The 12,335-nt window shown below is 44.9% G+C and overlaps 1 protein-coding gene across 8 annotated transcripts in view; it reads left to right on the forward strand.

Moving 5' to 3' along the window:
• The window catches only part of PHF21A (PHD finger protein 21A), a 71,877-nt gene that overhangs the window by 12,425 nt on the left and 47,117 nt on the right, over positions 1–12,335 (forward strand). For all 8 annotated transcript variants that reach the window (XM_075280774.1, XM_075280779.1, XM_075280771.1 and 5 more), the window contains exon 2: positions 9,775–9,924. In XM_075280774.1, the coding sequence (XP_075136875.1) occupies positions 9,871–9,924 (54 nt within the window). In that variant the 5' untranslated portion in view covers positions 9,775–9,870. The remainder of the gene's footprint in view (positions 1–9,774; positions 9,925–12,335) is intronic.

Consider the following 12,335-nt stretch of genomic DNA (forward strand, 5'->3'; position numbering starts at 1 on the left):
GTTGTGGCCTGTTGGTAGAGCAGCCTCTTATGTTATATGTTGTCTCTTCATTGTCCTTAATATGTGACCCGTGCTGATGCTGAAGTATTTCTAGAGGGCCGGGATTGCTGGGACTAGTAGTTCCAACATACTTGTAGATGTCACTAGACTGTATTAGTTGGCCAATAATAGGAGTTTTGTCAGTCTGACTTTGTTTTTATGTTTTTAGGCCTTGACCTCTGTATTTTGTTCTCCATATACTGAGCACTTTCTGGTTTGTTCTTCAGAGGTGTATATATATACTATACACACACACACACTTATATACTGCTAACAAGTTGCACAAGGCATGTTACACAGGGCTTCATGGCCGCTGACTGCCCAGTGCCAATATGTCTGCCGGTCCAGTGACCACATGAGATCGCCGGCTTGTTCTCAGTCCCGTTATTTAAGTGCTATTAAAATACTCCCTCATGTAAATGGATGTGCTGCCGACAATAAAGAGTCTGTATGGGGGCAAAAAGTCGTAGGAGCGATTTTTTTTTTTTTTTTTTTTTTTTTTTTCCCCCCCAGAACTATCGCATTACACCTGCATTGTGTCCTGTGTAACATGTAATACCGCACTACCAATGTACTGACAATACCAAATACTGACAGCGATGGTTCCGGCACTGATCGCCTTCCTGTGTTGTCAGTAGGCGCTTGTTACAGGCGGCTCATCTGCCTAAGGAAACAACACTCAGGTTTTCCACACTTGGTCCAAATGTCAGTTTTGACTCTTTATGGGACCGGTAGGCTGCAATTCAGTACAGAAGGCCTATACTGAGCCAGAATATGGAGCCACTGTGTCATCTGTGCGCCCGTCATCTGTACACCACCTCTGACTTCACATGAGCACCATTTGGTGTGTTCCTGGTGCTGTACAGCTCAGCCATGTTACACATGTCACGATGCAGCTGTAATGCGACAGTTCTGAAAAAGCCAAAGTTTGATTTCTGGTCACAGATTGCAGGTGACTTTTTCATCCTAAAGTTGAGTGTTATCTGTAACTTGTGACATTGTGTGTATAATGGGAGTTATATATCTTACTTTGCATGTGGCTTGCCGCCATATTGTGCCCTAAACTAAGTATGTGACCTGGATATGGCAGCAGGTCACAGGCGTACATTCATGTGACCTCCCATATAAGAGCAATGACATTGGTGACATGAATGAGCTGTGCATGCCCCGGCTCCTATATTACTGTATACTCTGTAGTAAATTCTGGGAGTAGCGGTGTGTTTTTGTATAATATATATATTATATATAATATAATACATACTGTGTGTGTGTGTGTGTGTGTGTGTGTGTGTGTGTATATATATATATATATATATCTATATATATCTATATCCTATTAATATTATAAATGTGAAAGTTTGTGGGTTTGTGAGTTTGTGTGTTCGGATGTTTGTTCCTCAATCACGCAAAACCCGCTTGACCTATTTGGCTGAAATTTTCCACAAACATAGTTAATACACCCGATTGCGCAATAGGCTACTTTTCGTCACAATAGCGCACATACGTTTGTGCCAGGACCCCCACAAACCCCAAACTCACACCACCATCTCTGCAATCTCACACACTTTGGACCATAGCAAGCCACAAAATTCCTATTGCCCTCTACAGCCTCGCCCCTAACCCCACACAATCACATATACATAATACTTTAACACTTTGCCCCTCACCTTACCGATACTCCAGGAGGCGCTCTATAACACTCCGGAGCAGCCATGTTTGCCGACCCCCACCGCTCTGACAATCCGCGACACCGCCCACCCATGTCAATACCCCTAGGCGGTGTAATAAATGCAAAAAAAAAAGTTTAAAAAAAGTAAAAAAAATATAAAAAAATAAAAAGGATTAAAAATTCAAATCACCCCCCTTTCCCTAGAACACATATAAAAGTAGTTAAAAACTGTGAAACACATACATGTTAGGTATCCCCGCGTCCGAAATCGCCCGCTCTACAAAGCTATACAAATATTTTTCCTGTTCGGTAAACGCCGTAGCGGGAAAAATGGTCCAAAGTGCCAAACCGCCATTTTTTCACTGTTTTGATTCTGATAAAAATTTGAATAAAAAGTGATCAAAGCAATAACATTTCCCGAAAATGGTAGAACTAAAAAGTACACCCGGTCCCGCAAAAAAAGACGCCCTATGCATCCCCGTACACGCACGTATAAAAAAGTTACGGCTGTTGGAATATGGCGACTTTTCAAAAAATAATTTTTTTTAAACCGTTTTGGATTTTTTTTAAGGGGTCAAAATGTAAATAAAACCATATAAATTTGGTATCCCCGGAATCGTAACGAAACACAGAATACAGGGGACAGGTCATTTTGGTTGCACAGTGAACACCGTAAAACCAAAGCCCGTAAGAAAGTCGCAGAAATGCATTTTTCTTCAAATCCACCCCATTCTGAATTTTTTCCCTGCTTCCCAGTACATTATATAGAATAATTAATGGCGGCATCAGGAAGAAAAATTTGTCCCAGGAAAAATTAAGACCTCATATGGCTCTGGGAGCGGAGAAATAAAAAAGTTATGGGGTTTAGAAGGAGGGGAGTCAAAAACGAAAATCAAAAAATGCCATCGGCAGGAAAGGGTTAACTTCAAATACTTCTGTCCCAAAGTCACTATGTAAAGTTTCTCACAACACTGTATATATAGCAGCTCAAATACAAAGTAACTGCAACACAAAAGTCTCACGTATTGTCTGAATTACAGCAAAAACAAGATACAAAGTTACATTTCATATCCCATACCTTATACACAGTACGAAAACCTTACCCGCGCCTGTATATACCCACTGCTACAATCACCGCAGACCAAGTCGCGGGTACCAGCTAGTATATATATATATGTATATATATGTATATGTGTATATATATATATATATATATATATATATATATATATATATATATAATTTTTTTTTAATTTCTTTCTCAGTAGGATTTTTACAGAAAGTGCCCCCGTGTAGGCCGTCTCCTATTTTTATTCTGTAAACTTTTAAAAACTCCAGAAAAAGAAGACTTGCAATATAAAGCAGTGTCCCCTGGATTTTCTGGCCATGCGGTCAGTTACCAAATACAGATTGGCCACATTGGATGAGGACAGCCTTGGCCCTGATCACACTATGGGGCAGTATTGTGCAGGGAGGTCAGGACTCTGGTACCTTACATAACTATATAGTGCTCGGAGTCTGTACATCCCGGACACGCTCACTCTGAAGTGGGAAATCTGTCATAGAGCTGTACTTGGTCAGACCCAGCAGTCACATTATCTAGTGGTCTGACCACAAGGCCTCACTAATATGTTTAGTACAGGTGTGCGGTGTGTTTGCTGGAGTATGGTATGTATACATGTGTGCGGTATGTATGCTGGACTACAGTACGTATACAGGTGTGCGGGACGTATGCTGGAGTACAGCATGTGTACAGGTGTATGGTATGTATACAGGTGTGCGGTATGTATACAAGTGTGCGGTACATATGTGGGCCTACGCTATTTGTGCAGCCACTTCATGCTTTATAAATGGGATTGAGCAAATTCGTGAAGGTAAAAAAAAATGGAAATAAAAATATCATGTTGTGAATGTTGAGAGATCTCGGAACAGATGTCACATTAATTTGATGTGTAGAACAAAAAATTACTGCGTCTCCGATTTGCTCATTTTATGGCACCTGCTCGGAGCAGACAGTTTTTGGGCTGTTCATTTTTGCTCCTCTTGGATTGAGTTTGTTTTCTGGATTTCCATTCTGTGTAGCTGGTTGAGGTGTCAGACGTGATGACGACGATCTATCTACATTTGTCCTCCAGTAGAAGCCTTTGGGGATATTACAGTATACACCGTATATACTACACTGAAGTCTAAAAACAGCCGAACATCTCCTGTGCCAATAGGGGAACTCTGGAGGGGGGAGGGGGCAGATCCCGAATGTATTGTTCTTATTATTCTGGAATGAGTGGTCAGTGCTCTGCGCAGTCTATTTGGCCAAGTATGCATGTCCTAACCTAAGAACAAAAGGAATGTGTCACCATTGTCATGTACCAGGGAAGACATCTGTGTGTGGACGCGGCACTGAACAAAATCCTTCTATTGACTTCAATGGCTTCCTTTTTCTGCTAGCAGAAGTCAATGGGAGGCTTTTTTTTCAGCGCTGAAATTCCTCACCATTTTCCTCTGTGTTAATGGACCCTAAGCAGCGCTCGTAGCAATCCTGGCGTGTCTGCAGTAGGTGATCCCTATTAATGGCTGACTAATAATGGTGACAGATTACAGCGTTTCTCAAGTAAATTTAAAACCATTTCTGAAGGAGCAGATTTATATACATAAGGACACACAGGTCCTGAGACCCTGAGAACTGATAAGAACCTGGAATTGTTACATTGTTTCTACTAGAGATGAGCGAGTACTGTTGGGATCAGCCGATCCGAACAGCACGCTCCATAGAAATGAATGGACGTAGCCGGCACGCGGGGGGTTAAGCGGCCGGCCGCCGTCAAAGCGGAAGTACCAGGTGCATCCATTCATTTCTATGGAGCGTGCTGTACGGATTGGCTGATCCCTACAGTACTCACTCCTCTCTAGTTTCTACCAATTACTAATAACCCCCTCCCCCCTTCCTCCTAGATTTCTATCCCTATGTGTCCTCTTGTATATAAATCTGCTCCTTCAGAAATGGTTTTAAATTTACTTGAGAAACGTTGTAATCTATCATCATTATTAGTCAGCCATTAATAGGGATCAACTACTGAAGACTATCAAGTTTTTTTTTTTTTTTTTTAAATATTTCCTACCCACCGGCTAACACGGTACGAAAACAAACATTTTCCATTATACTAAAACTTGCCCCAAATCCTATAACCCCGTATATCACACAGCTCAGCTTCTCTATTATATACACATATATATATATATATATATATCTCACACAGCTCACAGTAGGGATCACCTGGCCGGTTTGCTTAGTATTTCATTTCTTTGCTGACTGCCCCTCGGCATCTTCATGGCTCTCTCACCCTTCGGCTTCTTGCCCCTGTGAGGACGGATTCTGTGATCACTTCCCCTCCATTATTACCTTGTGACATCTTCAGTTCTTCTTCGCTCCGTCCACCAGTTTGTGTGAAGAATCTTCATAGAACTGAAGCTCAGGAACCGTTTGGCGTTTCGAGTGACTCATTTATGCAAAGCCAGAAAATATTTGTGTTTTTTCTTCTTTCTTACGGGCAGTGATGGCAAAGTTAATTATTGCTTTTGCTTTGCAAACTGTAATTATACATTAAAACGATACTTGTAATGGCTGCGTCCCGTCACGTCCCGTCTTTTGCATTCTAACAATTATCTTGTATTTATTTGATGGCGTCCTTGTATAAATATTTGTTGGTTACCATTCACACGTTCGCTGGAGAGGACGGAGCTGCGGATGTCACGTGGTATCTGTTCTACAAGTCTGTGGCGTGGCGGCTGGGAGTTGTAGTTGTGGCCGCAGGTCGGAGTGCGGTGTCCTCAGAGCGGATGATGGGTATTTAGTTGTAAATGTGATTTTCTTCTATTCTTTCCTTCCCTGTTGTGTTTATATTCTGTATTGTTGTGGCTCCTATATAATAACTACTATATATTGTTAGACTGTCCGGAGTCTGCGCAGCTGGGAAACATTTCCTACACAGAATGATTAATGTTATAATTTGTATTATTCTATAGGTTTTCCCATTGTCTGATTATGGAGCTGATTAGTCTTTTGCATATTTACTTTTGTAGGAATTAGAAGATCTTTACTGATCGTGCCTGTCGGCCATTTCTGAAGGATTTGGAGCCAGAGCCTGAGCCGACCGATCCGCGGCCCCGACACTGACTTCTATAATGTTCCTAAATTCATAAAGCAATAAACATGAAAGAAGCAAAAATAACGAAACTTGGTATTATAACATGAGATATATATATATTAGTCAGTGCATTTGTACAGCCTCTCCCCAGCTCCAGAGCCCGTAATAACGGGAACTTGTCAGGACAGATCCTTATGGATAGCCCTGTAGTAAAGCTGTCAGTGCTTGGTTTGTACCTGCAGCTGATCAGCAGGGGTCCTAGGTGTCTGACCCCACTGCCTAGAGAAGTGTCCATCTCTGGGGCTTTTGCTGCATGCGTACTTAACCCCGGCCTTACTGAACCAGTGCGCAGGATTCGGCGCTAGGTTACTATAATGGGTCTTTTTGTTTCTTGGTGGTGCCAACCACGTTACAGCAGTCGGCTACGGTCCCTGGTCTATGAGGACCTGTAGGGGGTTTAGTTTCCTAAAGTTCCTGATCACTTCCCATTAAGGCTGATTTCAGAGGGCAAAGTTTGGTCTGAGAAATTTGGTCCATGTATTGGCCTGACTTGGCAAAAGCTTAAATTCAGGCTTGTGATACGGGCCCAAGGCCTTAAAGGGATTCTACCACATTTATTTACCATGTCGGAATAGCCTTAAGAAAGGCTATGCGTCTCCTACCTTGCTCAGTCGCCTCCGGCCCGCCGTTCCGTATAAATCCCGTTTTTTACTGGTATGCAAATTAGTTCTCTCGCAGCACTGGGAGCCGGCCCCAGCACTCAAACAGAACTGTGGGCGTCCCCAATGATGCCAGAGAACTGTCTCCAGCAACGGCTCCATCTTCAGCTGCAACCGCCTCTTCTGTCTGGGTCAAACTGCGATGCCGGCCGGCGGCCATTTTTAGGATGCCGCTCTTGCTCTTGTAGTTCAATACAGGAGTGGCCTCCCAAAAATGGCCACCGGCCGGCATGCACAATCGCCTCTGCTTGTGTCTCATTAGCATAGCCGACTACACAGGCATCGGAGCTGACGCAGACAGAAGACAACGAGAGAAGGGGAGGATGCAGCTGACGATGGAGGCGTTGCTGGAGAGAGAGTTCTCGGGCAGCAGTGGGGACGCCCCCATTGCCGGCGCGGCGGAGACCACTTCTAAAGGTGAGAGACGAATAGACTTTCTAAAGGCTACTCCGACGTCTAAAGCCCCCAAAAAACGATTTATTGGTAGAATCCCTTTAATACATAAAGGAAAGGTGACCGAAGCAGAGGTCAGTGGACCGGAGAACTTAAAGGGCTTGTCCAGCAAATCCTGTTATTGTGTAAAGAAGTCTGATACGATTTACCAATAGACTTTCTGTATTGTTCCTCGTGGTCGTGTTTATTGGCGCGCGGCTGTACCTGCGTGTCCATCACGTGTCGCCATCACCACTACAAATGTTTGTACAATTTATTTTTTTTTAATATTAGACTTTGTAGATTCCCCGATCATGGGAAGAAACTCTCTGACTTGTCTGTATGGTCACTCCACTAAGTTATGGATCATGTAGCATGCGGCCCCCTCAGACAGCTGATCAGTGGGGGTCCCGGGCGTTGGATCCTCACTGATCTTTTATGACTGGACCTTAGGAGCTGGATTAACCCTTTCCTCTGCTGCCTGAAGTTCCTTGACGTCGTGCGGGGATGTTTGTATTACTCCGACCTGCCGTGAAGGATCCTCAGTCATGTTTGGCGCCGGCGTTCGCTGTTTCCCCCCGGTGTCCTTTTCATGTTAGAGGGCTTTCCTGTGACTTGTTTCCATGGAGACGTTGTGCATTTCAGGCCGTTTTGTTTAGAGGAAATCCTATAGATTTGAGTGACATTCTCTTTATTAGTGGTGAACATTGGCCGCACACGCGATATTATCTACGGTAGAGACAACGGCCGTCCGAGTTCTAGTAATAACCCTTCTAGACTGGAGACCATTCTAAAATACTGAGGAGGGGTCTCTTATGGAGGGATCCTGGTGTATACTGGTGTATACTGTATACGCCGCCCCCGTCAGTCATGTCAATGGGAAACTTGTTCTGTCCTGAGTGTCCCCTTCACAGTCAAGTGCTGGGAATGTTTCCTACCAGGAGGCCTCTGTATATAAGAGATGACGGTAAAACGGTCTAGGTTCAGCTGACCATTATATTCACATGCAGATTTGTGGCAGATATTTATGTGGCCGCTACATCCTTTGTGTTCATCTACAGCAAGCATATATGTTATGTGAGCCCCAGAAGTCTTTTGTGGACATGTCCATATGCATAAGATAAGGTGAGCCTGTATGTGTAAGGGACAGCCGGCACCTACTGATCAGCCTTACAGGTGTAGGAAGAATCTCCGTGGCCTGGACCATTGCGTCTCCAGACAGCTGAGCATGCACATGTTCTGACTGGACGGCGGGGACTACTCCCCTTTATTAGCCGCTTATCTCCTGCAGGGTGTGAGATGCCCCCAGTTATTCACCCCTTGTCTAGGAGACTTGGAAGACCCCAATATACTCGAGATATCGTTGGGCTCACCAGACAATTTCTTCGTTGCCGCTGTTGTCAGGAATAAGTCGTCGCCTTGTTTGGTTTTCCGCTGTGTCGCGATTTTGCTGAATTCATTGAGAGTAAAATATTTCTGGCTGTTTTTCTTATGGATTACAAATGACAAATCCTCTTGGAGAACAGCGATGTGTTTGGAGTGATTCCGATCACTGCGAGATGTCTGGAGAAGACGCAATCTAAGGTGCGAGGGAAGGAAGTAAGGAGAATTGCTATCTATGGTGTGATGGTTCTCCAGCTCGGTCACAGGAGGTACCAGAGGAGACTACGCAGGTTATTGGAGACAGTAAACTCGTCTTGGATTTAGGGTGTCTGAAGTAGTTACTAGAATAGGAATAAAACCTAAGGAAACCTTATTAGGAGTTGCAGGGCGGCAGCGAGGAGGAGAGATGTGCTGCGTCCTGTCTGGTCAATGGGATCAGTGTATGGGTCATGGGAGTAGTTATTGGTGACCCTTCCTCAGGCTAGGTCATCATTAAGAGGACAGTCAGGGTCTGACACCCAGGACCCCTCCTGATCAGAGGTTTGAAGGAGCCACAGTGGTTGTGTGAGTGCTGTGACCCCTTCACGTTTCTATGGTGGGCATACAATGTGACTATAGCCTCGTCCCAATCACTTCTGATTACATTGTACTGCCATTATCAAGCAAACTTCACATGGTGCCCTTCTGTGCAGCTGATCAGCGGGGGGTCCCGGGCGTCTGACCCCACTGATCTTACTGGTGACCTATCCAAATGAATTGGGATCAAAACCGCTAAAACTGTATTATTAGCTGCTCTTTATGAAACTTATTTTTATATCATAGCCGTCCAATAGGAGACCAAACTAAAGCGTCTCCCCCATGGGTGCCAAATATAGGCCCAGCACCATCGGACCCCGTAGTGACCTCTCACTGCCGCAGCTTTTTTGGGTATGGGGTAGAATTGCCGCACTTTATCTCCTCTCTTACAATATCTAATGCAGATGATTATTCCTATAACATAAAATGTGGGTCGTCAGATCTGCCGTGTCAGCAGTGGTTTCCTCTGTGCGGCGCTTTTTATTTGCTTGCCGTGTTTCTTTTGCTCGCGTCGCTCACATGTCGGCTTGCTATGAAGTTGTGAGAGTTGTTTTCACGATCTTATGTTGATAAATAATACCGCCGCACTGTTCCTTCCATCCCTCTCCATGTCTGTACAGTCGGGGTGTATTTCCAGTGAATGTACCATGAGGCCATATTGGCTGATACGTTCTACAGCGGCTCCGTCAATGACTAGTGTCAGAATGCCGTCCCCATTATCTTAGTAGGCCTCGTACTGACACTAGTGTAGGCCTCGCTGTGTCCATATAGACTTGACTTGGCCTGGACATAACTTTCTTCTTTGTTTCTGTAGGTTTAGCCTCTGAAAGAAGATTTTACTCTGTGAAGAACAACGTGTGAAAAAGCTGCAGGATTTGGGAATTCAGGGGAGGAAACTGGAGAAAGGAGAATGGAGCTTCAGACTCTACAGGAGGCCCTAAAAGTGGAAATTCAAGTTCACCAGGTAAGAGCTGGTCCCCTCTGGAGTCAGAAGCTTCATGTTCAGCGGCTCACACGGCTTCTCTGTCCGCCATTTTTATGCCTTGTAGCAAGAATAGCAAAGCCTGCGGGTCTGTTCTCGCCATCGAAAATGCCCCAAATAAGGGAAATCTCATAGACCCAATAAGTCAGCGGCATCAAACAGGTGAAAGTGTCACCCGCTGTCATCAGACAAGGCTCACGTCTGCCCCTGAAGATACCAGGTGATAAATAATGGACAACACATACCAGGAAGACCCCGGAACTGTCAGAGGGGTCTGTTATATTTCTTTCCATGCAGCCATCTTAAAGGGATTTTCCCAAAGATCTGTAGACAATAAAATCTAATCTTGGTGGTGACGGCCTGTTTTCTTGATCTGTTGCCAATGGAGCCAACTATGAATTTAGAACAAAGCCTGACCACAATAAGGACATCATGGCTGGTTATCAGGAGGACACTACATGTATGAGAAGATAACCCGACCACAATAAGGACATCATGGCTGGTTATCAGGAGGACACTACATGTATGAGAAGATAACCCGACCACAATAAGGACATCATGGCTGGTTATCAGGAGGACACTACATGGATGAGAAGATAACCCGACCACAATAAGGACATCATGGCTGGTTATCTGATAGTTCCAAGACTATAGTAAGTTCTGGCATTCCTGGTCATATCCATTGGCTGCCGATCAGGACCACCGACATCACCACTAAGATGATTAGAGGAAATCTATAAAACTCAGTATCAGTTTATACTTCCACAAATATTTTGCTCTTGTCTCCAGATGTAAGTCTTGTGTCCTCGGACAGAACAGATGAGGTCCTGGACTTACTAAGGAAATGTATAGCAGTGTCGCTCGGCGGAGGTGCAGATGTTTTAGGTTTCTTCCCCACGTGGGGCCTTCTGCCGGACATAACCTAATGATGACCTTGTCGTCGCTTTCTCTCCTTCATCCTCCCGTTACAATCTAATGGCCCCGAGTCCTTCACTTTATCATTGGGATATTTTCTTGAATAAGCTCCGTTTCTTTTTCCGGACCTGTCAGATTTACAACATGAGTCTAAAGGGTTCCAGAATGGAAATCGGGGCAAACAGACGGGGCCAGAAGAGACCTAGTGTCTGACCATAAGTTGGCTTCTGTTCACACTAGAGTTATGTCTTGTATAATTACTGTAGTGACGGATATTGGGATCCAGCAAGTTCCAGTATTTTTGGTGTTCTGCAGACTGTAAAGAGTGAAGAGTATTTGGCACAATGGGAGCGATCCCCTGGCGGAGGCGTCAGTAAGCAGTGTCACCTGGTGTGCGGGTGCAGATGTGACGCCGCGCCTGCACAATCCGCACAACCCTCGCCGCTGCCGCCGCTCTCTGTTACACTGACAACCCTTTATTGATTATTGTTTGTTTTCCTGTTAATGGCCTCGGTGGCGCGGCCGGTATCGCTCAATAATCAATATATGTGTAATAGTAAACAGCGGGGTCACGGACAGGCGCCCTATAGACAGTCCATCCATATGGGAAGCTTTAACCCTTTCCCTATAGCAGCTCCTGTTATGCTGGAGGATATTAATGGGTTTGTTCCTCTGTGGTCCCGGCCCGTACACAGCCATGTACATGTATACATAGAGGGAATGCTTAGAGGGGGTAGTAAGTTTTTGGCTGCTTTCAGGTTCAGATTGTAAATGTGGTAAAACAATTCTAAGACTGAGGATTTATAGCCCTGGTTGTTGCTCCTTACCTAAAGTGTGCCTATACTGACCCCCTACTACACCTGTATACACGGGGTGCAGCTCTGTATCTACACAGGGTTAGGCAAAACCAAGAGTACGGCTGGGGGCAATTGTAGGGCCCGGAGCGCTGAGTCTATAGTGTCTTATATGGGCAGAAATATCACCTAAATGAGACCCCAAATCCTAAAACACAAAGGCTTTTACACCTGATAGTGACTAACCCCTTCAGAGACACAGGTAGGTTGCGGTCCGGTGCGTCGCGGCCGCCGTTGCGTCACTTTGTGATGACTTTTATACATTGCCGAGATCTTTCATCAGCCGGGTCAGCGACTGTGTGTGCTACAGCGACATCTGCAGGTGACAGTCAGGAACTACATCCTGGAGGAATAGCCGAGGGATATAGAAGAGGTGATATCTGATGGCAGGACACGTGCACAGGGTAGCACTTACCTTATGGCCACTGTGAGATGTTCTGAGTTTCCAGAGTTTCCCAAATGTTGTCAGGAAAAGCTTTCTCATGATTTCTGGAGTTTGTAGAAGAAATCCCTTGTGCCGGCTCCATCACTATAATAGGGCAGCTCGTTCTCGGCCACTATTTACACTACCACATCTCTATATGTCAGATGGGGATGGAAGACCCCCCCCCCCCCCCCCCCCAT

Source organism: Leptodactylus fuscus, chromosome 7, assembly GCF_031893055.1.
Source record: "Leptodactylus fuscus isolate aLepFus1 chromosome 7, aLepFus1.hap2, whole genome shotgun sequence".
NCBI lineage: Eukaryota > Metazoa > Chordata > Amphibia > Anura > Leptodactylidae > Leptodactylus > Leptodactylus fuscus.